This window comes from Engraulis encrasicolus, chromosome 6 (genome assembly GCF_034702125.1).
Source record: "Engraulis encrasicolus isolate BLACKSEA-1 chromosome 6, IST_EnEncr_1.0, whole genome shotgun sequence".
NCBI lineage: Eukaryota > Metazoa > Chordata > Actinopteri > Clupeiformes > Engraulidae > Engraulis > Engraulis encrasicolus.
The window spans coordinates 22,095,209-22,110,866 of NC_085862.1; the positions used below are offsets into that span (position 1 = coordinate 22,095,209).

The window sequence follows — 15,658 nt, forward strand, 5'->3', positions numbered from 1 at the left end:
CCGCTGTTTTTCCCAAATATGAAAACAACTCAGATTACAGATTATGTCAAGGATCTCTTCCCAATCGAAACCAAGAGATATCACTTCCCAACATTGGCCACGTTTACATTATGATTTTAGTTCCAATTAATTCAGAATTAAATTGTTCTGTCCAGTTTACTTTCATTTCATTCCAAATTGTGAGGCATTTATATGATGTTTTCAAAGCGGAATTAAGATTTATTCAGAATTAAATTGAGTTTATTCTGAATTAAATGTCTCATGTAAATGAGGATAGCATTCTACATTTCTCAAACCAGCAAAAAAGCCTCCAGTCACAAATTAAGTGTATTAAAATACAAAATGAAAATGTGGTAGATATGTATTTTATATTTATCTCCTCCCAATCTTTAACACTAAATATCACAAGAGTGCTCTACATTTCTCAAACCTACAAAAAGCCTCTCTGGTCACAATTTAAGTCAATTAAAATGAAAAAAATAGAATGTGGTAGATCATAGGCATTTCATATCCAGCTGCAATTTCTTATGTATGAATGGGCTTAACATAGGCTACAGTACTGTAGAGTACAGTACACCACAACCACCATTGCCAAGAGACAGTGCTTGCCACAGCCATAACCACCATGAACCATAGTCTCCACCACAGGCACGACAACTACTTTAACAATCATCCCATTGCTGATATTATATCTGAATGGATAAGAAGTTGCTGAGTTAACCATGTTAGAATCATTCCAACCCTTGGAACCTCTTGAGACTTATCTGCTGTCCATGATACTATAATGGCAGGCGAAGGAGAGAAGGAATCGGAGCATCAGTGAATCATTCACCAGGCCACATCACACCATACGGTTTGCTCTTGCTTGGAGATGTCAAGAAAATGGGATCAAATGTGCACAACATGTTAAGAAAATTTGCCCTCAATCCTTTTTTCTTCTCTCACTACAAACACCCAACTTTGCTTTACTGTCCCTCAAGACCACTGTACTGCGGGCCTTTTGGCTTGTTGGAAAAAAAGAGAATGGTGGGTCAAAACTCAAGTCAAGACTTTCCAGGTTCCGCTGCACTGCCCCCATCATCAGGTTTAATTTGAGCTGGGCCACATCACAGCCGTACTGACGTCAAAGTAACCAGCGCCTGGAGAGGCCATTTAGAGAGAGAGAGAGAGAGCAGACTGGGTCAGTGGAGCCGAGGGGCCCTCAGACTGGACGGGCTGTGCTGTGTTGCTGTGCTCTGCTCAGGGTCATGCCACCATATTAAGGTCCATCATACCCTACATGTGAGACGATTACAGATGCGTGTGGAGTCTCACGTAATATGACACGAAATTGAAGACCTTAATTTATGTACGAAACGGAAAACAGAAAATAATTGGAAACTGGAAGCAGTCAGAGTGCAAACCTTTGCCGAGGCCATGGTCTCTGCTGCCATAACATCTACACGCTATGGAATCCTATGCCTATAATATAACTTTTTAAAAAATCCTGTAACAACACCAAAATGTAATCACTTTTTCCTTTTGGCATTTGCCAGAAATTTCAGCAAAATCTGTTCAAAACTTTTTGGGTTATCCTGCTGACAGACAAACAAACCAACGCGACCGAAAACATAACCTCCTTGGTGGTGGTTAAAAAAAAATGTGCCACATGTCAAAGACAGATGGAGGGATGAGGGAAGTTGCTGCTGTTCCTATTTCTTCCTGTTGAAATATAATGGCCTGTTATAGAGATACCAGCAATAGTAAGACCCCAAACAACATCCCACAGTATCATTGCCCATGAGTAACATTGCTGAATTCATTTCCTAGTGAATAATCACCCTATGCTGTGATAGGGCCTTTGTTGTGCAGGAAGTATGAAACAGAACTATCAGGGTGAGCCATGAGAAGGAGTGTCTCTGCCAGGAAGCAGCCTCCACGGCCTCATCACGATCACAAGAGTGAAATGCCTCAGAGCTGTGAGAGAGGCCCTAAGGTCTGGGGTGAGGAAGAGGCAGCACAGACAGAGACAAGGAGGAAAATGAGGAAGAGGAAAATGCAGAGGGGTGGGGGTGGGGGTAGGGCTGGTGTTGGGTGGCACCTCACTCTCCATACTACTGTCAAGTTTCTTTGGTTTTATGTTTGGATGATGGAACACCAGACATATCACATAGGCCCCGAATTCAATTTAGTGTTTGGATGAAGTTCTGAAGGCAGCAAAGGGGAACATGGAATGGGCTAATCGTTTGTTGGTTTGGATTGCTCTATTGTTGGACAATAGGTCACTAAGATGTATACGACCACAATTTATGAACTCAAGAATTCAAAACTTGAATTGCCACAATGACAATAAGCCCCAAAGGGATGTCATTTATCATATACTGTATAATTGCAAAAACACCATGATGTTCTAAAACTGCAGTCTATGCAATATGGGCCACCACCCACTAACCCCCCACTACTACCAGCTAACCCCCCACCCAAAACAGAAAAATGTAATGGGCAAGGAATCATTTCCTCTCATAGTTTGATCCCGACGGATTAGGTTGGTTTTGTAACAAAAGCAAAAGCATGCGGTCCTTGCAGGGCTTTGCCGTTGGGTAATTAATATTTAATTTTGATAAGACTGTATTTTGGCACACCTCAAAGCAGTTCAATGAGGCTCCAAGGAGGGCTGACGAGGGCCAAGGCATTGCCACTAATGCCACTAATAAGAGCAGGGCCCGACAGCATGCAGGGAGGCCTGGGACACATGGTTCATTAGGGACCTCAGCAAGAGGGACACCCCACCGCGATCAAGTTGTATAATTATGCATTTTACTCTGACCTGCTTGACCCCTGTCTCCTCTAGATCGTCTAGTTGCATTACACGGACAACTGTATAATGACAAATGTGTTGACAATTGTAAGGCCACATCGTCCATTTCAGCACTGACTGAATGTAGAACGTGTCTAATAATCTTTGAAAAGTTCTCCTTCTCGCTCTTTGAATTCACTGGCTGCAGATTGACAACTCGCAATACATAGTGACAATAAAGGCTGTAAGTTTATCTGCAATTGTAAAGTTTATCTGATCTGATGAGCTGTGGGAGAAGTAGAAGTATAGCTGTGGAGACACTGTCCTAAAATAGAGAACAAAAGGCAAGGAATACATATTTCCATGCAAATTAATATATGTGTACAAACTTTTCCAAGTAGTTAATTAGTTAACATCCAGGCCAGGGTCAGGCTATTAAAAAAACTTTAATTAACACACAATCAAGAGGCCCACATTATTCCCCTCTCATGTGTATTCAATTTCCATCAATGGAAATTTGTGTGGTCTTTGGGAGACTGAATGACAATGCAAATCATCTCCTCCACTGTTTAGTGATCCGGCTTCTTTATGAATAAAATAAATACATTTCAGCCAAGACATATTAATCCCTAGATTAAAAAGCATCAGAGAATTAACTGTAACTTGTAATTGAGAGAGGTACAAGGAGTGCTGGGAAAGTACAAATCCATCCAAACTGTAAGTGCATTCAAGGACATCTGTAGACATTGTAGTAAATTCACAAGTGTTGCACGTTGAATGTGCCGGTGCAGCCCTACTGTTAAATAGTGGTCTGATTTCTTTAACAATCACAGCTTTCATAGCCCAAAAGTCCTCCAAGGGCCTTACTTTGAACACAAACCAGGATTTCCCCCTGAACTTTAGTGAAGGTCCCATGAAATATAACTTAACTGTATTGCAAATGTAATTTGTAAGATTCCTTTACAAAAAATGTCATATTTCATGTGAAGCTGCACAACATTGAAATTATATCAGGGGCCGGATAAGATGGCTTCAAGGGTCGTAACTGGCCCTCAAGACATACGTAGGTTCCCCACCCCTGCGATAGCAAGAGCCACCATGATTCTCCATTGCTACCTTGAGGTGAGGGTTAAACATCAGAAGATCAGGCCAGTTCTCCTGCCAACAGGGTTCTCTATTGCTACCGAGAGCCTCCTGACAATGTGCCTGTAGCTCAAAGTTGCCAATGTTGCCAACAACATTCCCAGAAAGATCAAGGGTTCTCCTGGAGTTCAAAGGCTTGGTTGTCCTCCCCCTTGTTACTGCCGTTACTCTCGTCTCTGTCCTCTGAGATGGACCTGAGTCCCACAGACTTCCTTGGCTCTGACTGGGTCTCCACCAGGCGTGCGCTGCTCTGGCTCGGTTCAACACTGTCCTGGGCCTCAGCCTGGGGGACACTTTTGGGGTACCTGTAGGTCAGAAACAGGAGTCCGCTTAAGGTGATCAGAGAGGCAGCACCGATCCCCACCCCGAGGCCCGACCCCATGCCCTGACTCGTCGGGGCGGGAGGGAAGTTGTATTCCGGCGGGAAACCGATGGTCTGATTGTTCAGCACCGCCGCCACATTCCAGAACAGTGGCACGTAAGCGCTTGTGGCCGTGAGCATGTAGAGAGCCCCCGCGGCCCAGAAGGCTCTCTGGACGCTGCGCCGCTTGCCCAGCCCAAAGTACACCTTCCTCATAGCGCAGCCGGCCACCATGTTGGATAGGAAGCCCAGGGCCACGGCGCTCATAATGAGAACCTGCGTCACCACCACGTCCACGGGCAGGAAGGAATCCGTGATGGACATGAACGTGCAGCGCTCCGCCATGTTGGAGACCACATGGGAGTAGAAACAGGCCCGGAACACGCCCACCCAGGCCACGCCGGACGTGATGACGGACTCATCAGACACGTACCAGAGTCGCCACTCGTTGATGCCCACGCTGCAGAAGGTCAAGATCCAGCCCACTATGCCCATACACAGACCCAGGAACTGGTAGTGGGCCGTGTGGGCCAAGTAAGCCATCCCACAGAGAGTGAGGCTGGGGCACACAGGTGAGTGTAGGGAGAGGGCGTGGATCAGTGCTGGTCACTGGAGGTAGAGGTGAATGTGTCTCTTATCTGGGATGGGCCTTCCACTCAGCCTGAGTGAAGGCCGGGCTCCTCCAGGGCTTGGAACGTCATGAGGGTCTAAGTCAAAGGCCTGAGGGGCAAATGGAAAGAAGACAGTTTGATTCTGATATGTTGTTGTCTTATGTGATGTTTTTTTTGTCACATGTTCATACGATAGTTAGCCTGACAGGGACTGGGGTCGCTAGTCATTTGACTTGAAACCCTTTGTGTAACAATAACCAATAGACCTTTCCACATGCGTAAGAACATGCAGTACAAGAAACAACTAAAGACCTTCCTCTTTTGAGATTATCTACTAGACTAATGTTTGAGCTGGCCTTGCCCCAGGGCAGACACCTGACATGATGTTTAGTTTAGTTTAGTTTGGGTGTGTGTGTTTGTGTGTACTCGTTATTTACTCTCTATAAATAAAAATAAAATAAAAAAATAAATAAATAAAAAAACCTAACCCCTCGCAACTGCACTTGTTGTTCTGTATATCTCCTGTGCACTTTGTATTTGCTTGATTATGTCCTCTTTTGAAAGTCGCTTTGGCTATAAAGCGTCTGCCAAATGCTATGTAATGTAATGTAATGTAACATGTAGCTGAGTTGCATCTCAGAGATGAATGCAGCTGAACATGTACAGGAGGTAAAAAGATACATAGAGCAAATTGGCATTACATAGGCAGACAATCCCATTGCTTGCATTCTTTTAAAGGTAAGCAAAGACAGACATTGGCTTTGTCGTAAACAGACAGCTAAGAATTACACTCATCCCAACTGTTTTACACTGTCTAGACACACATGCACACATGCTCGGCAACAATACACCTCTCAGTGAACAGCCAGCAGTAAAACCAGAGAGAGAGAGAGAGAGAGAGAGAGAGAGAGAGAGAGAGAGAGAGAGAGAGAGAGAGAGAGAGAGAGAGAGAGAGAGAGAGAGAGACAGACAGACAGACAGACAGACAGACAGACAGAGAATCTTTCCCATTTTAAAGCAACACTAAGTTTTTTGAGCAACCTTTCAATAATATGTCCAAAGTCAAATTCAGTGGCTCACACACCAACTTGTGACCAACTTCAACTTCTGAGAGGTATTGGGGGTGGGAGTGGGGGGTGCAGAGAGAAGGGAGAGGTGAAGCAGTGCATGAGTGATTGGCTGCACACCTGGGGTTCTGGAATGCCTGCACGGCACGGCAGCTAGAGCGGAGAGGTCACTTACTGTAGCCCAGTGTTCTGACAGGATGAGCTGCAGTGGAGATGGGGGGACTGGAACAGCTAGTTAACTCCTCGTGTGCTGTTCAAAGATCAAGATGAGAAGAAGTCTCGTGTCACACACTAGGCTATGGCGTAACAATAAGAAGGGTGTGTGTGATACTGACGTTTAATGGCCTGAGGTATATTCCCTTCTCTCACACACACCTCATTGTTATCAGCACTACTACACATTAAGCTTAGAAGCTACAATGGAAATACACAGAATTTATAGAGTTACTAATGTTGAAGAACGATAAATATATGTGCTGACGTGCTTAAAATGAACAAATAAGAACCCCAAATGGCTTGCCCAACACAGAATGCACTATCTGAAGCTCAATGTCCAAGGGCTCATTATCAGAGCACTCAATATTATGGCTGGCAGTTTCCAACAAACCATTACCAACACAGCAAGAAGAGACAAAATCAACATTATATCATTATTATTTATGCATCAGTGCTCTATGGTAAAATACATCAATTTGCCAGGAATGGGTAGTAGGCTACAAGGCAAGAAAATTGTAGTTGCTCTGTAGCGGTAGACGCAAAATCAAAACAAAACTGTGGAACACCACATATACAGGGAAATATTATATACTATCTGTAATATACAGGGAAATATTATTCAAACTGTACCTTTGGCAAAATGGAGGTCTTGGTGAATGTCCGAGGTCTTAAGGTACCTGCCACCGACACAGCAGGGAGTAGTTGTATAAACACGAAACTGGCTGCTGTTTTCAGCACAGAGGCTGGACCAAAAGCACCTTTCCAATTCTGCACGTCCAGAGTAAATATACCCTGGGTTAATCATTGACTCCCCATTAAACACAAGCCGTCCGTAGCAGGTAGGTGCTGAGAAGAGGGGCGGAGAGTGCAGCGTAGTGCTCAGCATCAGATGATTGCTATTGGCATAACTCTCAAGTGTTGCACCAGTCATCACAGGTACCCTATATAGACCTCCCAAGTTCATTTTATGGCTGCATTAGGCCAGTGGTTTTCAAACTAGGGGTTGGGACACTCAGGGTTGCGCAGAGAGAAGGGAGCGTTTGCATACAACCTTGAATATATGACCTTTGCATGAATTGTTTAGTAAAATTGACTTACATGATTAAAAGATGAAGGGTGAAGATGGGGCAGCCGTGGCCCAGTGGTTAGAGAGTTGGTCTTTCAATCTGGGGGTTGCCGGTTCGAATTCCCCCTGACCTCTCCCTACATCTCCATCCATGGCTGAAGTGCCCTAAGGCACCTAACCCCACATTGCTTCAGGGACTGTAACCAATACCCTGAAAAATAATAACTAAGCCGCTTTGAATAAATGAAAGCGTCAGCTAAGTGTGATGTAATAATAAAAGATGAAGTTACTTTTCCATGTATTGCAAATAAATATTCCTAGGTCCAGGAGGGGGCCACAGCAGAAAAGGGTTGGGAACCTCTGCATTAGGCAATGACCAGGGAGATATCATGTCCATCTCATTATCTAACCTCCCATCCTTGCCTTGTCCTTATGGCCTAATACTTCACTGACGCTCTGGCCCGGTGGACAAAAGAAGTTTCCCAGCCTAGGCACAAAAACTTTTGGGGGACTTTTCTCCATTCAATACCCCAATTGCTAATGAGAGAATGACCTTTGAATTGTACTTTTGCGAGACGTTGAATATTACATTATTACATTATATTATATTGCATTTGGCAGACGCTTTATAACCAAAGCGACTTTCAAAAGAGGACATATTCAAGCCAACATCACAAGCAAATACAATGTGCACAGGAGATATACAGAACAACAAGTGCAGTTGCAGAGGGGTTAGTTTTTTTTTTTTAATTAAAGAGTAAATAACGAGTACACACACACAAACTAACTAAACTAAACATCATGTCAGGAGTCTGCCCTGGGGCAAGGCCAGTTCAAGCATTAGTCTAGTAGATTCTCTCGAAAGAGGAAGGTCTTCAGTTGTTTCTTGAAGGCTGCAAGAGATGTGCTTAGTCTTGCTGCCTCTGGGAGACCGTTCCACCACTTGGGTACCACAACGGAGAACAATCTTGACTGGGAGTACCTAGAGCGACTGGATGGCAGAGCCAGACGGCTTGTGCTGGATGAGCGCAGTTCTCTTCCAGTAACATAGGGGTGAATAAAACTTTATGAATAAAATGTCTTTCCTTGCATTGCAAGGCTACAAGCACAAGGGGGGGACTTGGGGTTGGATAACAAGATGGACCAAGTTTTTTCATTTGTGTATGTGAAGGATGGGGGTTGCAATTGGTTGTATAGGTCTTCTCTTCTCATACTGATCTCAAGCTTTACAATCAGGTGTGTCTTGACCATGTCAAGGTCAAAGAGTTAAACATTATACCAGCTACTTTGATTGGTTACATAGTGTATGCACACCATGGTGTAACAGATGACCATGTTCTCAGTGTTGTAAAACTTTGGAGATGTAGTTTTATGTCCATCGGGAGATAACATGCTTGGTTTAACTCATTTTACCTCCCATGGAAACTCGTAGGATGTTTACATTCTTTCTGCTCAAATTGCACTGAAGCCTTAGACCATCTTCATGTAGAGGCTTACTGAATACATTTCCAAACCCCAGTTGTCACACTGAAATAATTTCTCTTGGGATGATGATGTTAAATGGAATTATGGTAGTCACCCTTTGGTAAATGTCTAATTATATCAGCAGTGTGTTGTATATGTTTGTTTTGCTTAAACTGTGCAATGTATACAGCTAGGTAATATTAAGTTTCATAGCGGAATTTCAAAATGTAGTACACTTAGTTTTTTTTTTTTCAAAATAGAAAAGACGTCTGCACACAGTATACAGTCAATACTGAAGCCAAGGCAACATTGACCTAACAAAACACAATGAGACACAAAAGCACACAGAGTAAAAGGCATCTGGTATTTTATAGACAAGCATTTGAATCCACAGTGGAGTAACATGGAACGATTTCAGGCAAGTCTCAGGTTACTTAGCGATGTAGCGGATACACAGTTAAGAGTTAATGCAATGTTAAAAGATAAGAGCAGCTCTACAGGAGTGACTGACCGACAGGATCAGATTGGCCTGGCTAACATCAGGGCTTCTTGTGTGTGTGTGTGTTTGGGAACGAGACTACAGTAGCCTACTCTAAGTTTATGTACATGTTTAAAAGGGCTACAATAAATTACTATAAAAAAACAAAAACAAAACATGGATTTCATTTGAGTTTGCTTTTGTAACAACACAACACAATAAAAAGACAGAACGATGTGATATGAAATAATGCACCGTCCAAGAGTCTGTGTTGGGTTCTTTCTTTTTTGGAGAGATGTGCAGCCCTGTTGAAAAAAAAACTTAATCGGGCTTCAGTGGTGTCCCTGAACAAGAGTGAGAGCAGAGGATGCCACACAATGGAAAAATGAGCAACACCAGAAGAAACAGGTGTGCCCTGAAACGCATCGTGATCCCCTCTGTGCAGTTGCTTAATCAAAAAACAAATATGTGTGAGTGTGAGAAAGCCACACACACACAAAAACAGGAGGGGAAAAACACACAGCTCTGACAAATGTAACAAGTGGTCAGTGGAGAGGGGTATCATTTCGTATCATATTGCCCTCTAGTGGTACAAAAAAGGCATTTGAAAGTGTTATATGTGAACGAGCCGGGCGGGCACAGGCAGTCAGAGAGCAATCCGCCTCCTCTGTCCTGTGGGGGTGCCACTGCATGCCAAAGGGCCCCGAAGGGCACATAGTGAGTCACTGTATTCTTCAAACAGTGTAAACAGTTTAGCACAGCTCAACTCAGCTCAACTTATGTCAGTTCAGTAAGGGGCCATGGTTGAGGCCGTTATCATGACTGCGTCTGCGTCTGGAAGCTCATTCTCTCCAAATGCCAATGGAGGAACAGTGGTTGGTTGGTACAAGGGCTTGGGGACAGGGGCACAAATTTTGGGTCAGAAAGCACTCTACGACGTCTGAACAACATCAGACCATGTCTGGTATACAGTGGGCCCATGGTGCCAGGGCCCAGTCTAGAAAGGAGACGGTGAGAAGGGATGTTAAAAGGGGATAGTAGAAGGGAGATGGAAGTTGAGGATGGGCAGACCTTCTACACTGAGCGGGTAAAATGAGAGACAGGAAGTGAGCCCAGACGGCATGCAGAAGAGGGGGCGTAAGGTCATGCTATCATCATCCATCATCTGTTTGACCCGTGGGTGCTGCGCCTGCATCAGCCACTGTCTGGTACAAATGGGCACGACCATGGAGAAGAATGGGGTGGGCAGTGGCTGGGGGGCATGAGGGAGGGGGTGTTAGGGGAAGTGAACATTGGAATGTAGTAGAGCGCAGATGCGTAGATCGTCAAATCCTATCCCTCTCGGGGGCAGCCTCTGTGTAGTGCACTGGTGCCCATGGGCCACACTCTGGTCATGAGGGCCAGTCTCTCTTTGGAGGGCAGGCAGGTACAGAGGGACGCAGGTGACCCAGATCATAACAAAAGGCCAGTTGGTCGACAGGGTTAACATGGAGGACAGCAAGCGACATTTTGTCTCCCTGTATGGTCAGTCTCTGGCGGGGGAGCAGGCTGGTAAACAGGGACACATGGGCAGCCAGTCTGGGTAAAGAGGAGGACATGGGGACATTCATTCCAGCCATTCCATTCATCCCTCTGACCGCCCTTCATCCGTCCGTCCGTCCGTCCGTCCGTCCGTCCGTCCGTCCGTCCGTCCGTCCGTCCGTCCATCCATCCATCCATCCAGTCTCTTGTTAAAGGGACAGACCTCATCCATCTCTCCTTCCATCCATCTGTCCGTCCATACCTGCCATCTCATCTCATCTGATCTCTTCTCATCTCATCTCATCCGAGCATCAGCCTCTGCTCCAGCGGCAGGCTGTCTGTGAGACACTTGAGCTGCTCGTCGCCCAGCTTGATCTTGTCCTCCAGCTTGCGCTGCTCGATGATGAGGGCCGACTTCATCTTGACAAAGTGCTGGTAGTCGGCCAGGCTCTCCTCGTCCAGGTAGGAGGCCAGGATATCGTAGACGGCGCGCTCCCGCCGGTCCAGGTTCTCCTTCAGCTCCTTGGCGTCCTCGTGCTGGCGGATCAGCAGCTTGCGCTTGTCCGTCAGGATCCGCTGTGTGTGAGAGAGAGAGGAGACGGAGACGGGGAGAAATGAAAATCCATGCAATGTTGACAAAAATGTGTATGTACATCTGTGAAAACTCTTCCAAAAATGCAGCGGACAACTTTGAAAACAGCTTTTTATCTGCAACTTTAGAAATAACATTCACAATAAAAAAATGTCCTTGTCAAGGTGATCACTGTTTGTTTTTAACAAGGTGGCAACTTAAACTAAGATTATTTCTTCATTTTTTAAGATATTTTGGGGGCTTTTATGCCTTTATTTGAGACAGGACAGAGAGAGGGAGGTGCTGGTGTAATGGTATGGCGTCTCAGCGCATTCACTCTTTTAAAAGAAAGAATACTAAGCTGTACCCAGACGAAACCCACCTTTAACTTTTAAAATGGCACAAAATGACAAAATATATGTGTTTATGAGCCATTTCACTATGTTGGTGTTGGTGGTGGCATGTTGGTGGTGCGCTACTCACCCTCTCAGGTGGGTTAGTGTAGTTTACTAGGCTAGTGATGACCTGTTGGTGGTGTGCTACCTCAGATGGGTTTGTGACTGTGTGGTTTGGCCTGTTGGTGGTGTGCTACTCACCCTCTCCTCAGGTGGGTTAGTGTAGTTTATAGACTAATGATGGCCTGTTGGTGGTGTGCTACTCACCCTCTCAGGTGGGTTAGTGTAGTTTACAGACTAATGATGGCCTGTTGGTGGTGTGCTACCTCAGATGGGTTTGTGACTGTGTGGTTCATAGACTAATGATGGCCTGTTGGTGGTGTGCTACCTCAGATGGGTTTGTGACTGTGTGGTTCATAGACTAATGATGGCCTGTTGGTGGTGTGCTACTCACCCTCTCCTCAGGTGGCGCGTCCTCCTCCAGGGTGTCCAGGGCGTTCTCGACGCGGGCCAGCCGGCCGGAGAGCGACAGCAGCAGGCTCACCACCTTATCCAGGTCGCCCACGAACATGCGGAACTTCTCCAGCTCATTGGGCTTGCAGACCTTAAGTAATATAGACACAATAATATTATTATTATTTGTCATGGACAAGACAGAGCACATTATTACAATCATGACATCATAGTCAGTGGCATGACAATGCATGTAGCAGCGACCTAATGGGGGCAGTGAGCTGCTGGGGGCAGCAAAGTTCAAAGTTTATTTTGCCATTTGTGCATAAACTAGTAGTCCAAGCACATAGGAACTCTTGTGCAGGCCCTCTGAGTCAATACATAGAATTAAATAGAAAAATAGGAAGACAAAATACATTAAAAAGTGATAAAAATCAAAGAGATCAAAAGAATAATAAAAAGGTGGATCAAATGTTCTTTTTTGCCATCAGCCTCACTGTTGCTGGGAAGAAACTGTTGAAAAACCTTGCTTTTCTGGTAGGAATGCTGTCCGCTCTACTGTGTCTCAGTTTGTATGTGCAGTTCTTTTGTTTGAGCAGAGAGTTAGCTGGATGGAGTGGGTCTTTAATGATTCTCTCTGCTCTCCTATGGCTGCGCTGTACATAAATGTAGTCCATGGAGGGAAGTGCTGTGCCTATAATCGTCTCCGCAGTCTTGATTATTCATTGCAAAGACTTCCTTTCAGCCTGAGTGATGTTGCCATACCAGACAGTGATGCCTGTTGTGAGGATGCGCTCTACAAGTCCTCTGTAGGCCTGGGTAAGAGGGCGTTAATTCAGTCCGGCCTTCCTAAGCATCCTAATAAAGTACAGCCTTTGCTGGGCTTTTTTCACGATGTGACTGTGGTTAGGGTTTGAGCAGTGGGTCGCATGTTCGAATCCCACTCAAACCAGTAGGAAGAAAATATATCACCTAACACCTTCATCCATGGCTGAAGTATCCTTCCACAAGGAACCCCTAACCACACCTGGCTCCAGAGACTGTAACCCATACCCTGTAATAATAACTGTCGCTTTTTGAACAATATTGTTAGCTAAGTGTGATGCAATGTAACCTAAAAGGTTCCGGTAACACTTTAGGAAAGGATTCACATGCTGGTCACTAATACATGCCCACTGTAATGCCTGTCTGGGGCTTCTTGGTCCTCAGTACTGTATGATTGAGTGAAAAATGAAAGCCCACCAAGTAAACTCCAACTCCCACTGTCATAAACAGACAAACAGTGGCCTCCACCTCCTGGCCCAGGGTGTTGTTGTTGTATAATACTGTAGTGCCAGCTTCAGCTAACTGTAGTGTAATATAAATGATGTGTAATGTGGAGAGCAGGCTACCTGCTAACTGTAATGAAATAAATGATATGTAATAATAATGTGTAGAGCAGGCTACCTGCTAACTGTAATGAAATAAATGATATGTAATAATAATGTGTAGAGCAGGCTACCTGCTAACTGTAATGAAATAAATGATATGTAATAATAATGTGTAGAGCAGGCTACCTGCTAACTGTAATGAAATATAATGTAATGTGTAGAGCAGGCTACCTGCTAACTGTAATGAAATATAATGTAATGTGTAGAGCATTCTACCTGCTGCACGGTGGCCTCCACCTCCTGGCCCAGAGCGTTGTTGTCCTCCACATCCTCCTGGAGGCTCTCGCGCGCCTCCCGCAGCACCTGCAGCTTGCGGCTCAGGCTGTCAATCAGCTCGTGCTGAAAGAAAATACAGGACGTCAGATCAGGGCTTTGTGGATAAATATCTCGTTATTTTGTTGTTTACTGTAATCTACTCCATCAGAGCAGCTATTGCACCTTCTTATTGGTCAGGTAGTTGTCTAGCTGCTCCTCAATTCTACTGTACTTTACTGTACTCTACTGTACTCAGAGTAGTCTTGGTCTAACTCCAATTCTACTGTACTCAGAGTAGCTACCTTCTTCTTGGTCAGGTCGTGGACTTGCTTCTTCTCAATTCTACGGTACTTTACTGTAATTACCTTCGTATTGGCTAGGTCATAGTCTAGCTTCTTCTCAATTCGTAAGTTGTAACACTGTAATGTTACTACTAGAGATGCACCGGATCCTGATTTTTAGGATCCTGCCGGATACCGGATCCAGTGCTTAAGATCCTGCCGGATCCGGAACCGGATACCAGATCCTACGAAAGGGTTGAAACACATAGTCTACTCCAAAGGTGGCTAACCCGCGGCTCTCGAGCCGCATGCGGCTCTTTGCCTGGTGACTTGCGGCTCTTGCGTTCATGTCCAAGTTTGTGTTTAGGCTACGTCTTATAGAAAATATGCATTGGAATTGCGCGCACAAAGTTGATGGCAAATACGTGTCCTGTGGTCTTGGTACTACAGAAGGCCTTGCCTAAATGTGTCCTGAATGATCACGTTGGTGCGTGACATTTGTTACTGCAAATACAAGACGTGATTTAAGCCTATGTTCTAAAAATAGCGCTTTCAAAACCGCGTCTTTCGCTGACTAGACAACATAGCGGCAAAAATGTTTTAACCTGAAAGATGTGGCCATCACTCCTCAATAAGAAAATGTGCTGTCCATATTTGTAGATTCTATCGCTCGGATATGGCGGTTATAAATGTGCAAACTATGTGAAGAGAAAGGCGTCTGGAGCAGAGATGCGCCGAGAATCTCTGTCCTGCGTAGCCAGCTCGGCGCTCTGTTAGGAGGAGTATTCATGGCTATTGACCCGAATGTGAAATTATGTTTTTGGTTTAAAGTAGTCTTATTTTCGCGGGCTATAGACAAAATAGCGCCATACATAATGTTCTATCCTGGTTTTCGCTGTGAATGTCGGCCGTGGTCTATCAGCCATTGTCAAAGCGGTGCGGGCAGACAGCGTGCAGGTGGGAAACAATTTCAATCCACTTGTCGCTTGTCCGCGCTCAGTTTAGTCTCAAAAAGAAAACTTTGGGTTTTCCCCTGGCCGACTGCAGCACCCGCTGAAACATTAATGTGTAAAATGAACGGCGATTTGACGAACCACCTTGTTTTGGATGGTGTCGTCAGACATCCAATGATCATCGGAGCGCAAGAAAGCGGTGCCTGTGCGCCTAACCCCCGAATGAGCTAAGAGAGGCGGAGAATCTCTGTGCCGCGTTACTTCGTGCTCTGTTATAACGAGTGCTCATGGAAATTATGCTGAGAAACGTGTTTTATTAAAATATGAAAGAATTTATGAACATAATTTTGACCTGTGTACCCTTGTCTTCTTATGTAAAACAACAATTTTATCTTGAAAAACCCTTTTCCCCCAAACAATTGAAGCAGTAAAAAAAAAAGGGGGGGGTTATCTTATATTCAGGATTGTAGTCAGGCCATTAAGTTGGAGTGTAACATCAATCTGACACTTTGTGTGTGTGTGTGTGTGTGTGTGTGTGTGTGTGTGTGTGTGTGTGTGTGTGTGTGTGTGTGTGTGTGTGTGTGTGTCTGAGTGTGTGTGTGTGTGTCTGAGTGTGT

General features: G+C 44.9%; 2 protein-coding genes across 3 annotated transcripts in view; both read right to left on the reverse strand.

The window, feature by feature from the left end:
* Positions 1–2,985: 2,985 nt before the first annotated feature.
* Positions 2,986–6,982, reverse strand: LOC134450261 (claudin-34-like). The gene is made up of 2 exons (XM_063200112.1): positions 6,805–6,982; positions 2,986–5,000 (listed from the first exon to the last, which is right to left on the reverse strand). Exon 2 carries the CDS (start codon positions 4,821–4,823, stop codon positions 4,029–4,031), a length of 795 nt encoding a protein of 264 aa, XP_063056182.1. The 5' UTR covers positions 4,824–5,000; positions 6,805–6,982; the 3' UTR covers positions 2,986–4,028.
* Positions 6,983–9,054: 2,072 nt separating this feature from the next.
* The window catches only part of shroom2a (shroom family member 2a), a 63,886-nt gene continuing 57,282 nt past the window's right edge, over positions 9,055–15,658 (reverse strand). For both annotated transcript variants that reach the window (XM_063200936.1, XM_063200937.1), the window contains exons 10-12: positions 13,769–13,891; positions 12,124–12,273; positions 9,055–11,279 (exon numbers count right to left, since the gene is read on the reverse strand). In XM_063200936.1, coding sequence (XP_063057006.1) covers positions 11,004–11,279; positions 12,124–12,273; positions 13,769–13,891 — 549 coding nt within the window. In that variant the 3' untranslated portion in view covers positions 9,055–11,003. The remainder of the gene's footprint in view (positions 11,280–12,123; positions 12,274–13,768; positions 13,892–15,658) is intronic.